The sequence below is a fragment of the Barbus barbus genome (assembly GCF_936440315.1).
Source record: "Barbus barbus genome assembly, chromosome: 3".
NCBI lineage: Eukaryota > Metazoa > Chordata > Actinopteri > Cypriniformes > Cyprinidae > Barbus > Barbus barbus.
This window is the reverse complement of record NC_136731.1, coordinates 31,229,028-31,244,306: the sequence shown is the minus strand read 5'-3', so window position 1 is coordinate 31,244,306 and position 15,279 is coordinate 31,229,028. Positions and strand designations below refer to the sequence as shown.

At 39.6% G+C, this 15,279-nt stretch overlaps 1 protein-coding gene across 1 annotated transcript in view; it reads right to left on the bottom strand.

Annotated features, from left to right (window-relative positions):
- The window catches only part of LOC306845763 (pleckstrin homology domain-containing family H member 3-like), a 51,664-nt gene that overhangs the window by 4,454 nt on the left and 31,931 nt on the right, over positions 1 to 15,279 (bottom strand). Inside the window, exons 3-11 of the mRNA XM_079378742.1 lie at positions 14,208 to 14,296; positions 11,957 to 12,139; positions 9,719 to 9,876; positions 7,399 to 7,522; positions 5,167 to 5,485; positions 4,351 to 4,558; positions 3,613 to 3,749; positions 2,266 to 2,386; positions 328 to 759 (exon numbers count right to left, since the gene is read on the bottom strand). Of these exons, the coding sequence (XP_079234868.1) occupies positions 328 to 759; positions 2,266 to 2,386; positions 3,613 to 3,749; positions 4,351 to 4,558; positions 5,167 to 5,485; positions 7,399 to 7,522; positions 9,719 to 9,876; positions 11,957 to 12,139; positions 14,208 to 14,296 (1,771 nt within the window). The remainder of the gene's footprint in view (positions 1 to 327; positions 760 to 2,265; positions 2,387 to 3,612; positions 3,750 to 4,350; positions 4,559 to 5,166; positions 5,486 to 7,398; positions 7,523 to 9,718; positions 9,877 to 11,956; positions 12,140 to 14,207; positions 14,297 to 15,279) is intronic.

Sequence of the window (15,279 nt, the reverse complement as noted above, 5' to 3'; positions counted from 1 at the left end):
TTTAAAACCTTTAAGATTTTTTTCAATGTTTTTGAAAGACGTTTCTTAGGCTTATCAAGACTGCATCTTTTTGGTAAAAAATACAGTAAAAACAGCATAGTGAATGATTAATACAATTTAAAATTGTACATAATTTAAAACGTAATTATTCCTGTGAGACCAAGCTGAATTCTCAGCATCATTACTCCAGTTTTCAGTGTCACATGATCCTTCAGAAATCATTCTAATATGCTGATTTGCCTATGAGAAACATATTAGATTTGCCGCTCAAGAAAATTTCCTGTTATTATCAATGTTGAAAACAGTTATATAGTGAAAACCACTCACAATGTAAAAGTCCACTTCATAGAGCGTGCAGCCAAACCCCGACCACTGCCGGGCGATGGTGAGATAGGCGGCCATGCTGTCTCTGTGACTGTATCCCGCCAGGGCTTTCCAGCGCTCCAAAATGGCCGACATCACCACGGCTCCCTCTTCCCTTAGTCTGGCCCGCAGTCTTTGGTCCTTTTCCTGACGCCGCTTGTGTCCCCACAGTGTCCCAGCCAGCAGACCCCCGGGGAATGAAGGACAGCCAGGTGGATCAACAGGGGCCAGGAGGGCCCGGGCCTCCACCACTTCAGCCGGAAAGAGCTGCTCCAAGGGCGGGTACGGTGAGAGGGCGCTAAAATCTCCCAGTAGACACTGCAGTCTCAACGCTGCCAGGGAAAGAAGGTCATCCTCACAGGCTGGCAGCTGCCCCCGCACCACCATCTCATGACACTGAGAAAGGGAGAGGGAGGAGGAAGTCAAGCGAGGGAAAGTTTACAGAGTTCACTTGTGTGCTGTGTTTGTATGTTTGCTTTTCACTCGACTGATAAAGACGTTATGCACACATCGGTCCACACAAGTGTGAAACTAGTTGGCATTAAACAAACAAAGAGGAAGAATTGGAAAATCCCTGTTTTAAATGTTCAGAGGAAGATATCCATTATTATTATTAGTCTTTAATAAAACACATTCCACTAGCCACTTCTGTTTTAGTCAAGTCACCTTTAGTTTTTCACAGTATTGAACAGGAAAGTAAAGAAATTATTGATGCAAACTGCAGAAATGAGGCAAATCCAAGTTCTGCCATAAAGCAGCTGTAGCCAGACAACAGCTCCAGTCAGTTCAGTGTTGATTCATTTTAGTTCAACAACTGTGTAAAGTTAATTTGTCATAAAACAAGTGTAATTCAGCTCTACTGAAGACCTGTTGTTACTCATCTCAATTCAGTTTAACGTTAATTCAATTCAGTTCATTAACTGTGTGGATGTTGCACAATTCAATGAATTTGCGAATTTCAGTCATCTATACAGCTTAGGGTTGGGGCGATATAACAGTGGACACGATTAACCAGTAGAAATTTGTCAACCGGCAGAGATTTTTGACTGTCGTCGCTCACGTGATTTTGCTGTGCTACACGGTCACGAAAACCTATTGTTTGCATGTGTTTTTAAACATTACGGTTTAAAAACAAGTGATTTTAAGCCGCTGACACACAATCAGCAGCAGAAGAGAACTCATTTCACTATTTGCGCGCGCTGTTTGAAAGACGTTTCTGAGCGCTGTCAGAGAGACATGCACATGTGAAGACGTGCTCATAGAGCGTGGGAATCTATAAGTTATTTTTGTCGCTTTATAAATCTTGCATGGTAAAATACACACTTTTATGTGTCAAAATACTGGTATTTGTAATTATCTTTCTGAAGACACTAATTAAGGTCTTAAGTGAAAGCAAACTGCTGAGAAAGAACAGTTCGTATATTGGATCCGGGCAGCTCTTAAAGTGACAGCAGTCTAATATTCCTGCTGTCTGTCATTCATGTTAATCAAACAACAAAAGAGAGAAAATCTCACTGCTCTTGACTAAATCACTTTTGTAACTTTAATAAGAAGAAATATATTATTTAATTTACACAGGAAGAATTTGCACTGTTTTTATACATTTGATTACTTTATACAATGAATGTATCATTTCTTATTTATTTGTTCTACTGTATTTTTTTTTGTCCTGTTGCTTGTAATTAGTTTCGCTGACTGTCTTCAGTGAGCTTTTTTTTTTAATTTAGGCTAGTATTAGTTTATAGAGACCTTATTTAAAAGCAAAAATAACTATAATGCGATATATATTGTTAGAGTGAAATAAAATGACTCGTATCGTGATATAAGATTTTTGTCATATCGCCTACCCCTAATTTAGTGTTCTCATTTCTGCTCATCTCTGCCCATCTGTTGTTGTTTTACCTGCTCATACAGGAAAAGGTACTCAATGCTGTCTGTACTGATGTTGTCAGTGTCCAGCAGACAATACAATTTAAAGCAGAGTCGGCACTGGCAGTCAGAGTCTGGATCTTTAGCTGACAAACTGGAAGACAGAGATAGAGATTTGTTAATGGAAAGTGCATATGCATCAGATACACGTTGTATTTGTCTTAAACTATGAGTCTTCAAGTAGCTCAGGAGACGTGTCAAGCAGAGCATGGCGGCAACAAATGAAATCCGCCAACGCTTCCTAAACACACGACTAAAATCACCCCAACAGAGCAATGTTATCATTCCGAACCATATGACTCACCCTGATTTGCTAAGCTTTTTCTGCTTCATGTGCAGTTTTGGACGCACAGGTTTTGTTTGTGTGTGTACACATATATGAGTTTGAGAGAAAGACTAGGCATGTGTCCATGAACCCACTTCTGGGAAGAGTTGGTACAGAGACGCGCAAAAACACACATAAACACACTTCCCAGAATAAAGTGGATGCCTTGAATTCTAGCTGGCTTGGCTCATCTCTCCTTCAGTTTGCTTTCCACATCAGTTAATGCTGATGACATCAGTCTCACCTTGACATCACTACTGGAACACTGAATACTAATAAAGAGCTGCTTGTTCATTCTCACAGAGCGTGTGTGTGTGTGTGTGGGTGTGCGTGCGCATCAGGGGGTTTGGTTAAACTGCTAAAATGCTGGGAAAGTGAATAAATCAATGATGAAAACACAGATCTACATTGTACTGTACTGTGGTGCTATCTAATATCATTGTAACTTGACACATACCATGGTACTGAATGATTACATGGTCTTTACATAGTACTTAAATACCATAGTTATATATAACAAATACATAACATGGTTAATGTTCAAAAAAGTCGTAAAGTAAAAAAAAGTAAAGTCGTGACGTATTGTCAAGTATGGTGACCCATACTCGAAATTGGTGCTCTGCGTTTAACCCATCCAAGTGCACACACACACAGCAGTGAGTAGTGAACAAATGCACGCACGCACACGGAGCAGTGGGCAGCCATGCTGCAGCGCCCGGGGAGCAATTGGGGGTTCGGTGCCTTGCTCAAGGGCACCTCAGTCGTGGTATTGAGGGTGGAGAGAGCGCTGTACATTCACTCCCCCCTCACGCCGGCCGGGGACTCGAACCCGCAACCTTTCGATTACGAGTCCGACTCTCTAACCATTAGGCCACGACTTCCCCGTCTTAAACTATGGTACTTCCATGGTACCATGTGAAACAAACTATAGTGCTGTGGAACTTTAGGTTCAGTACATTAGTTGTAGGTTGAAGATATTTATTTAAAATATTTACTTTTCAAATCTGGTGATGACATCTGCAATTATGGTGCTGCCTCCGATAGCTTTTTCCCAGCACGAGTTCTGCTCAAAAAGAGCAAATGTGTTTCGGCTGTCCTGCAGCCCGAGGCGTTCCGCCATCTTCCTCACGACCTGGACAGAGAAAATGAGAATGAGATTGTTATTTTAGTATTATTTATATACTATTATATAAATTTTGAATGAGATTTTATTTTTATACTTTCAATTTTGATTTTAGTTCAATCATTTTATTAGTTTACTAATTGTATTGGTTTATATTTCTGTTTAGCTTTTATTTACTTCTATTTTATATTTGGTTTAATTTTCCCTGTTAGTTTAGTCATTTTAGTGCATAAACTTTGTTGCCAAGTTTTTCATCTAATATTTATATTTTATTTTATCCTTTTATTTTTAGCCTAATTTCAGTTAACAAAAACAACTTTGATTTAAAAGTAATTATTTTAGTTTGAATAACAACAACTGCTCGAAAGAGAAAAATCCATGTTAAAGTAACAGAGCAAATTAATAAATAAATACATATTCTTACATTTTTATGGAAGGGTAATTGCAAAAACTAAATTTAACATTACAAAAACAAATACACTTATAAATAAATACATCTGTCTGGTTCTTATTACTCGCGTGGCTAATGATTAATCCTTTGTGTGCCAATGGTGGCACATGGGCTTAAAGTTCCCAACCCCTGCTATAGAGGAAACGGTTGATGCAATACCTCATTAGCCGTGGTGTGCGAGGTGATCGGTATCTGGCAGCAGCCTGGTCCAGGGTAGTGCACAGTATACAGTATCTCCTGCCTTTCCATCAGCCCCTGGATCTCCTCCCACGAGGGCACACACTCACGGCCGCGCGTCTTCTCCAGAGCCTGGGCTATGAAGGACGCGTAGCTCTCCACCTCCGGGTCCACACTCAAACTCTGAACCCTGATAGTAAAAGAAAGAGATTTTAAGGACCATTTCCATAAACAAATTAGAGGGAAGTTGTGTGGCCTCTCTGTTTAGTTTGTCTATTTGCGATATGAATTGTCAGCCACTTGGTAATCACATGCATGGCGGAGGCCCTATTTGTGTTAAGTAAACACATGCGGGAAGCGTCTGGGGGCCTCAGGAGAACAGAGACTTGTCCGTTTCCATTACACCAGCCACCTCTATAATCAAAGCCCTGTGGTCAACGCACCATTTCCTCACGGCACACACATTTATTTAGCCATTCTCTTATTTTCTGTCTATCCTCCGAGCCTGGCTGTACTTTAAGAGTCAATTAGCCATGGGATGCAGAAAGCATCGTGCCGTTTCCCAACTCCTCAAGGAGAGGAAAAGAACGAGCGAACAGGAAGTGCACTTTCCAATCCAGTCAACCTCAGGCAGCCCATATTCCCTACACACTCGACCGCAGGACCGGAGGCAGTTGTGCGTGTTTATACTCAAGGACTTCTAGGTAACGTTTATGTGTCCATGTTGAGATCCGGCTGGTGGGTTTGTGAGTGTACACGTCCAGTGCACTGCATAGATTTGGGATGTGTGTAACTCACCTCTTCAGGTGAAAGTGTAGGTATCTGAGTACGCTACAGCTGGGCAGGAAGGTGCAGCTCATGCAGGTGAGCAGCTGCCAGTATCTGAGCTGCGGATTCGGCTGTGTCTGCATCTGCGTCAGGACACGCGAGTTGGCAACGCTGGTCTGTTTGATTAGCTGGCAGTAGAGTTCATCTCGTAGTGGCCGGAGGTCTAGACAGGTCTGGAGGATCCCCTGTATGAGAGGAATGGGCTCGCGGGCCGACTCCAACTGCTGGAGGCAGTTAAAAAGTCTCACCGCCTCTTCACGGATGGATGTGTAGCCTTTCCCTGCCATATCTATGAAGAAAAGTGAGAGAAGGTGTGTTAACTGTGTATATATATATATATTTTGTAGTCACTAAAGATTCAAACTTTATTTCATATATTTCAACAGATATTTGAACTTCTTTATTCAATAACTGTCCTGGAATATCACACCTTTGTCTCTGTAAATGGTCAAATAAAATTGGCTGCAGGTCAGATTCTTTGCTTGTCAAATCAGAATCCCTTTGAGGTGCTTCTTTGCCTGTCAATCCTTTGCATGTTCAGAGTGGCAATTCATATATAGTAAGCCAGATGCTGAGAGCAAAACAGATAAACTTGAAGCATATTTCATGAATTTGGTCCAAAATGTGTCAAGAACAGCTTATATAGCCAAATGTCATTAAAGTCTGCATTGAACAGAAACTGTGATTGCATTTCTTCACTATTGTGATATATATATTTGAGTGAAACTCAAAAAAAAAAAAAAAAAATGTAGGACGGACTTGATTTTGTCCATTGGGAATTGATTTGATCATTGGATGGTTGTTTGTTATTTGCTGCAATCTCATGTCAGCAAGTTGCTGGAGGAGAAAAGTCATCAGAGAAGAGATGTTGTTGCAAAGGGGAGGAGACATTAATATTTTTTATTACGTGGGGAACATGTATTTAAAGAAGACCTATTATGCACCTTTTTACACTATGTATTATAAGTCTCAGGTGTCCCCAGAATGTGTCTGTGAAGTTTCAGTCCAAAATACCCCACAGATCATGCATTATATCATGTTGAAAATGCCTATTTTGAATGTAAACAGAAATTGTTTTCATGGATGTCTCTTTAAATGCAAATGAGCTGCTGCTCCTCATCTCCTTTTCCAGAATAGAGCTTTGCCTTTAGAGCTTGTTTCTCAGATATTCTGCTAAAAAAACATCAGTTTGATATTGACTATCATGTCTATGACACTGAAATCATGTGCTTTAAAAGCATATTAGTTTAAACATCTGATATACGGTTTTCTGAGCGCACACATCCGAAGCACACGCACAGAAAGCGGCTGTAACACAGCATGAGAGTAAGTTTTCTTTCATGTCTTGTTGCGCTTAAACTGTCAAATATACACAAGTTTATGTTAAAAAACAAACTGAGTTACAAAAACAGTTGTCTGTGAAGATAAACAGCTGGGAAAGAAATTGCATGTTTATATTAGGTCTGTGTGGCAGCAGCGTAATATACAGTAAATAAATCAATAAATCCACTGCTCTCTTGTCTCCTCTGAGGCTGGGACTCTAAACAGTGTACTGTGCTCGTCAGTGCATCTAAAGAAATAACAGTTACCAAGCTTTGCTCGAACTTTCGCCATGGTGTTAGAACTGGTACACCGTTGTCGCTTGTGAAAACACAATGCCGGCATTGTGGGTGGAAACTTGCAGATTAAGAGGTGGTAACATTATAATAAGATCCCCTTTCTACATCACGGGGGGAGTGAAAGCTTGCAGAGAAAGGCTTGTTCTTTTTCACATCTTCTGGGTTAGCAGATGCACCGGGGGCACGATTATAGCACTTAAACATGAAAAAAGGCAGATTTTCATGATATGTCACCTTTAAATGATTCAGTGTTTAACACTCCGATAAGAATGGTCAGTTCTGATTTCATGGCGGATTCAAAAAAACAGGAGACCAAAAAACATCGGTAAAAGATTTTCATTTCATAAAGGTTTTCAAGGTAGAGAGCTTCAAAGCACTTGAAAACAGATGCTGAGTTTGCTTTGCTTCTGCTTTACGGGTAAATATATTGCTTGGTGACCATGGTTACACCAAACAGCAGGGTTGTAGAAAGAAGGGGTGTGTCTAATCTGATTGGTTCATTGAAATGTTCTTTATGTGAGCAGTGGTGTGTATATGTGATATATGCAACATACGTGTGTGTGTGTGTGTGTGTTTGACTCACGTGTGTGGTGGAGGCTGCCATAGGGGAAAGGCAGCAGTGGGGCATAGAGGGGGCTCTGCGTGTACCTCAGGATGGGATTATGTTTGTAGATCTGTTCTACAACCTCTGGATTGAATTTATTCTCCTGTACAAAAACCACACACATAAAGCAATGCAAGGTCAATTAAACACTTTGATGCATAAATAAACTCAAGACAGATATATCTGCTGTGTATCATTATATCCCCATAAACAAATGACCTCTTTGTTATGGGGTCCGTAATGAAATGATGTTTTATATGGAAATGTTGTGTTTGGGAAAATGGCTGAGGGGGGATGAATGAAAGGGAAACATTTTCATCTTACAGATGGACTTGACAACCCTGGTCAAGGTCTGCTCTGTGTATAATGAAAGCTGCTGTGTATATTTCAAGGGTGAATAAGGGCAGTTTATGTTTGTTGTGGGATGTTTGCTTATAACAGACATGATAAACCAAACTAAGAGCAGTTAAACATGACAAGACCTCCTGCCGTAACCCCTATGTGCTGTATGTGTGAGGTTAAATAAATAGTACATACATATATAAACTTAAGATTACAACATTTTCATCAAAACAAAGCTTATTTTATTGTATTTATTGTACATCATTTTAAAAAAGGAATGTGGCAAAAATATAGGCTAGTGTCTTTTAGCCAAGACTATACTGAGAATAAAGCACAGCCTCCCTTATCTTATTGTTTAAATATTTAATATCCATGCATATCTATAATTATCTATAAGAGATATAAAGCAATCAGCAAGGTCTGGGCACTTAACATTTTAACCATTGCAGTTTTCACGCCTGTCTGTTTATGTGCGACCTCAATGGGATTCCGGGGAGTTCTGTGGGCTAGCAACTAGCATCCTATTAATACAGATCTATCCAAGAGTGCCGACATTACATCATAACAACAGGGTTATTCTGAAGAGCTACTCACAGCCTTCAAAACTATTTCCAGAGACACGGGATACTGAGGAACACATCTATAAGTGCAAAATCACTAGCCAACAAACTAAGAATAATATAGTGGGGCAGAAAGATGACAGTGGGTGGGGTTTAGATGGTTTACACACTGTGTCTGTATATGTGTGCTATCCTGAACTTGTCTTTAGGAGCATAGCTGCCATATTCACACACTTACAGCGGAGACAAAAAAACAAACATATTATCTAACATTATGCACTATTTTCCAAAATCTGGGTTCAAGAATATTTTTAAATATTTTTGAAAAAGTTTCACATGCTCATCAAGGGGGCATTTATGCGATCAAAAATACAGTAAAAGCTGTAATATTGTGAATTTAAAATAACTTTTTACTATTTTAATATATTTTAAAATGTAATTCATTCTTGTGATGGTAAAGCAGTCATTACTTCATTATAATATGCTGATTTGTTGCTCAAGAAACATTTCTTATTAATGTTGAAAACAGTTGTGGAAAGCTTTTCCACATTCCTTTTGTGGAAAGCTTTTTCAGGATTCTCTGATTAAAAGAAAGTTCAAAAGAACAGCCTTTATTTGAAATAGAAATCTTTTATGCTCCCTTATGTCACTTATGCTCAATTTAAAGCTTCCTTTTCTAATAAGTTGTGTGCATGCAACATTTAAGTAAAAGTAAGTAAAGTCGTGACGTATTGTCAAGTATGGTGACCCATACTCGAAATTGGTGCTCTGCGTTTAACCCATCCAAGTGCACACACACAACAGTGAGTAGTGAACAAATGCACACACACACACACACACACACCGTGAACACACACCCGGAGCAGTGGGCAGCCATTTATGCTGCGGCGCCCGGGGAGCAGTTGGGGGTTCGGTGCCTTGCTCAAGGGCACCTCAGTCGTGGTACTGAGGGTGGACATTCACTCCCCCCACCTACAATCCCTGCCGGCCGGGGACTCGAACCCGCAACCTTTCGATTACGAGTCCAATTCTCTAACCATTAGGCCACGACTTCCCCAGGGGAAGGGGGAAAGGGACGTTCTCTGCATTTAACCCATCCAGGTACACCTGGAGCAGCGGGCAGCCATCAATGCGGCGCCCGGGGAGCAGTTGAGGGGTTCGGTGCCTTGCTCAAGGGTCTCACCTCAGTCGTGGTATTGAGGGTGGAGAGAGCGCTGGACATTCACTCCAACCACCTACAATCCCTGCCGGACCTGAGACTCGAACCCACGACCTTCGGGTTACAAGTCCAACTCTCTATCCATTAGGCCACGACTGCCCCCTAAAAAATTTATAATCCCTTTTGATGTATGTTGACATGCTGTCATGTTCATCTCCGTTGCTGCTTGTTCTCTCACCTCAATGTCTCGTATGAGGAGCTGTGTTGGCGTCTCGACCGGCGCTTTGCTGTCTATGACTTTCTGTACGGCACACGCCCAATGCACCGCCTCATTGTAGTGCTTCGTGAAGAGTCTGTAGCAATGTTTGCGGCCATACACTGTCAGACTCCAGTAACCTGTCAAACACACACAAATCAAAGAGGCCCATATTTAGTGCAACTCTTTAAAAAGTGCCATTCAACAAAGTGGAGCAATACAAAAATAGCATCTCCTAACAATTAGAAGAGTACATAAAGAAAAGCAAAAAAAAAAAAAATGCATTAAAACATATGGTTATACTGTTTCTGATTAAAGACAAATGTCCTAGAGCTCCAGCATTCTGAAAACCTCATATTGCACGTGTCTGACATGCAGTAAATGTGTTCAGATGTTCAGAGAGAGCTGGATTTAGATATTTTATGAGGATCTAACTACTATCTCGTTTCTCCCCTGTTGTTAACTTTGGCAGTCAAAAGAATGAAGCTTTGGTTCAAAACTGAGGTTCAAGACATACCATTTCTTTACAATCTCCATGAAGTCCACCAATCTCTCTAGACTGTTTGGGGGCAAGTACACAAGCACTCACAAGAGCAATATCTAGCAAATAAAATATTTTACAGCAGAACAATGTATATTCACTGTGGAGATTCATTTCTATTTCATTGTTACATTTCCTGATATTTCCAGGTTTTTCAGAACCAGTGGGTGTTTAAAATTTACAGGCCAAAATATTTGGTGTCCACTGTAAACATCTCCGCTTTCTTAGGTGAAAATTGTACCTCATTAATGTTTTCATTAACAGATCTGTTTTACATTGTGGATGACCCAAAGCATTAGCCATGATATTATATGACAACTTGTTAAAAGAAGAAACTGTTTCTATCGTGTCCGCTGTGCTGGATAATGAATGACTCCTGACCAACTGCTGCCCTTGTACACACACACAAAACTTTACTTTCAGTCGTACACGCACTTTTAATCAAGGAAAGTCTCTAAAGTTAATCTGGGAAAAGTTCAGAGTTTTGTGGACGGTGCTGTTTGAAAGTTTTTGTGTATGTGTGTGTGATTCAGAACTCACACACACACACACACACACACACACACACACACACACACATACAGTATGACTAAGCCTCTGCGTCTGTCTGGTCATTCCCTACCATCTTCCCAGACAACAATGCCTCTCGTTTGTCTGCCTTCATTTCTTTTTTGTTTTTTGATCTTCTCAAACAATCCTGCATTTCATTTCCTCAATCAAAGTCTTCCCACAAGAAAGAATTCACATCAATGCCGACAAGAGATCAACGGGTCTCACGGCCACTTTGTGCCTGTGATCTGTCCAAAAGATCAGCTCTCCCAGAAAAAATGCATGTCATTGTGAGTGCAAACCCTAAAATAGTGAGTGAAATATTTTGTTTATATTCCACTGGACTCTGAATCCTGGCTCACACCATTTACTGACCAGGACAAAAAGTGATAAACAAATAAAGTCATCCTGGGTTAGTTTTTATGAAAAACATTTTAAACACCTTTTTAAGACAAAGTAAAAAAAAAATTAAGGAATAAACTGAATAAAACAAACTATCAATACGTTGTCTAAATGTAAATCTCTAGGGAGCAAACAATGAATCTATGAAGCACACAAGCAATTACAAAGACACAGCAAGTAACGCTTTCAATTAAACATTACGTTTTAGGTACAAAAACTGAAATAGTATTTTCATGTAAAATGTAACTCATCTCCTCGTGTTCATTCATACAGACACAAATTTTGTCAGTATATTTTTGTGGTGTCAAACTATGTTTGAGGAGTGGTTGATTTTGGAATTTCAAAAAAAAAAAAAAAAAAAAAAAAAAAAAAAAAAAAAAAAAAAAAGTTTATATGATAAAAACCACTAAAATAACCTTAAAATCATCACCAAAGTCATGAGAAAAAAAGAGCATGTGGTTTTAGTTTTATGCTCTTTCAGTGCAAACAGAAAGAACTGCTTTGACTGATACCTTATTTATCCCTAAAATGTACTGTACATATTAGTTATACAGAAAAATAACAAGTACTTTTAGGGTACTATGGTAGCCCTTCCAGGGGTAAATAAGGCAGAATATGTTCCCTTTAAGTGTGACAAGCTGTTGAACCCCTAAATGTACAATCTTGCACACTTTTTCTGAGAGAATATGCAAGACTAGACTGTCTTAGTTTAATTGCAGACGCGTTACCTGTCTGTTTGTAGGTGTGTTTATCCGGCCACAGCACTGAACAGAGGGATGTGAGTACTAGCGTACCCAGTCTGCGAGCATCTCTGTCTAGGCCGCTGTAGTAGTCAAGAGAGTCTGTCGTCAACACAAACCAGAACCTCCTCTGCCGGAACCAACCTCCCTGTACCTCCCGCAGGAGCCAGCCTGAAAAACAAAACAGAGAAAAAGACCCATATTATACATGATAAATACTGTAACAGACCAATCAAATGAGGATACAGAGATTCAATTTCAAAACCTGACAGAAATGAATGATGTGTCATTTGAAATATCATTCTTTGAGAGCTAGTTCACAGCGCTCATGCAGAGTCGGAGTGAGTGATCATGGAAAAAGGCAAAACAGCACAAACCAGCCCGTCCACATCCAGCCGAGAGCAGGATACCAAATCACCACTCAGCCAACTTAATAGAGGGTTGTGTTAAGGTCACACTGAGGATAAAATCTCCCTCCAGACCTTCAGAAAGTTTGTTGTCTACACACAAATGTGTATCAGAGCCAATAATCAAGAAACATTTCATGGGAAAAGTGTTTTTTTTTTTTTAGTAAACCCTCATGACACTCAGACCATGTTACCTTTTTTCCACTGCGGCTTGCAGATGCATTGCACCTGCTACCTTTCCCGTTGAATATGTGTGTGTGTGTGTGTGTGTGTGTGTGTGTGAGAGTCAGCCAGACAGACTGGGGGAAGACGGTCTTATTTAGCAGCTCTGTGGGCCAGCATGAGACAGGCTGGCGGAGTATTTGGACCCCTCTACCCCCTCTAATATTACTCTGCCCTGCTTATTATTACTCATTACATGTGATTGAGTATTATTACCACTCCAGTGCAGCAAATACCGCATAGCACTCACATTTACACACTCTGAGATCATGGACGACTCTGAATAACACACACACACTTAAATCTGTGGTCAGCAGCTTAAGTGTTGGTTAACGATGTCTAACTGTCTCAGTTGGTGTGCAGTATGTCAGCCAATTTGTGTGTCACCAATAATACTGCAAGCTATAACTGATGCTCGTGTGTACTGGGGGTTATGGACTGTTCCCAAAAGTGAGCTAAAGCTGAAAAAAAAACTTCCTTTGGGTACATTTGAGTTTATACTAAAAATATTATTTGTAAACGTAGTGTTTTTTAATGCAAAATTTGGTTTTAATAGTAGGTATAGGAGTCACAGATTGATCAATACTGGTATTTCACAACAAATACAAAAAATAATACATCAACTTATGTTTAAGTGTTAAATAATCGATGTGTTGTCAACTGATATTGTTTAGTTTCTGTTTTTGTTTTTTTGACAGTATTACTTGAATATTACTGTAAATGTAAATTCTGAATGCAATTCTGAATGTTACAAAAGTTTACAATTTCAAATAAATGCTGTTCTTTTGAATTTTACATTCATCAAATAATCTTGAAAAAATATACTTTTCACAAAAATATTGACAATAAGAAATGTTTCTTGAGCAGCAAATCAGCATATTAGATTGATTTCTGAAGGATCATGCGACACTGAAGACTGGAGTAATTATGCTGAATATTCAGCTTTGCATCACACTTGAAAATATTTTCAACTGTAAATAGTTACTTTATAATATTTCATAATATTCTTACTGTTTCATATTATTTTGAATATTTTTGATCAAATAAATGTAGCCTTGGTGAATATGAGTCTTCTTTCAAAAACATTTTAAAAACTTTTTAATAACCAACTTTTGAACAGTTGCATGTTTATCTGTACCCCTGATAATTACCAATAATAATAATAAAGTTGAATATTAATGTCTCTAAACAATATTGCTTAATTTATCACATGTTAGTCTATTTGGGTTAGTTTATACTAATTATAATTATCTTTATAATTATAAAAAAAAGTGTGTGTGTGTGTGTGTGTGTGTGTGTGTGTGTAGACATTGTTTATACAGAGGTAATTATGAGTCAGATTTGAGATTAACTCACTACAGATAAAGCTACCAGAGTGGCATAAAGTTTAAAAGACAATTCAACCTTTGAAATTGTAATCTACATGCTGTAAAACTGAAACGAGTACAAATCTAATTTAATTCAGATTAAGGATTCCAAGTAACCAGCAGAATAAAAAAGGGAGACGTAATACACACAAATGTATGCAACGAATACATTTAGTTTTACAGCCATAATGACAAATGTGACTTGACCTGGTGAATCAGAATTAAGAAGAATTTCTTCCTCACCCTTCACAACCACCTCAGGGTCTTCGTCCATCGTCATCTTACTCTTCTGTGTGATGAGACTTCTCTTCTCCTCAGGAACTCCTGACAGACTGAACAACATGAAACACAACACAGACGTCAGCAATGTATTGTAACCCAGTAAGTACTGTACGACCCCCTCCCCTAGCCCCCAAAACACTCTCTCTCTCTCACACACACACACACACACACACACACGCACACGCACACCCATCCCTTGAGGGAAGTTGGGGTCAACATCACACTTCTGCACAAAACCACTTCACATATGCAGGCATTTCACATCTCACACACAAACATAACCCACACACGCACATCCCGTCACCCTCCACCACCATGGCCAGGCAGGCAGAGCTTTATCGGTCTGGCAGCCAGGGAAAAGACTGAAAATAAACATGACTAAGAGACAACAAGGACACTCGCACGCAAAGAGAAATCTAGGAAGAGCCTAGGAGAACAAGAGTGGTCTAAAGGTACTGACAAGAAAATAGTCAAATAATCATCACTAAAGTTCACAGGGCCTGGGACAAAAATATCATGGGTGGGTCCACTTTCCCTCGGGGCTCAATAAATAAGCATTATACTATAAAGGACCTTAGTGGGACACTCCTCATCATTTTAGACTGTTTCTTTGGGAATTTTTGCCCATTCATCCAGCAGGGCATTTGTGAGGTCAAGTGCTGATGTTGGAGAAGGCTTTGTAATGTGTTCAATGGGGTTGAGGTCAGGGCACACAGTCAAGTTCTTCCACACCAAACTCATCCAACCATGTTTATTGGACCTTGCTTTGTGCACTAGGGCACAGTCATGCTGGAATAGAAAAGGCATTCCCCAAACTGTTCCCACAAAGTTGGAAGCATAGCTCAAAATGTCTTGGTATGCTGAAGCATTAAGATTTTCCTACACTTGAAGTTAGAGGCCTAGCCCCTGAAAAATAGCCCATTCCATTATCCCTCCTTCAACAAACTTTACAATCGTCACAATGCTGTCAGACAGGGAATGTTTTCCTAGCAGCCATCATTAGACTGCCAGAGAAGCCAGATTCATCACTTCA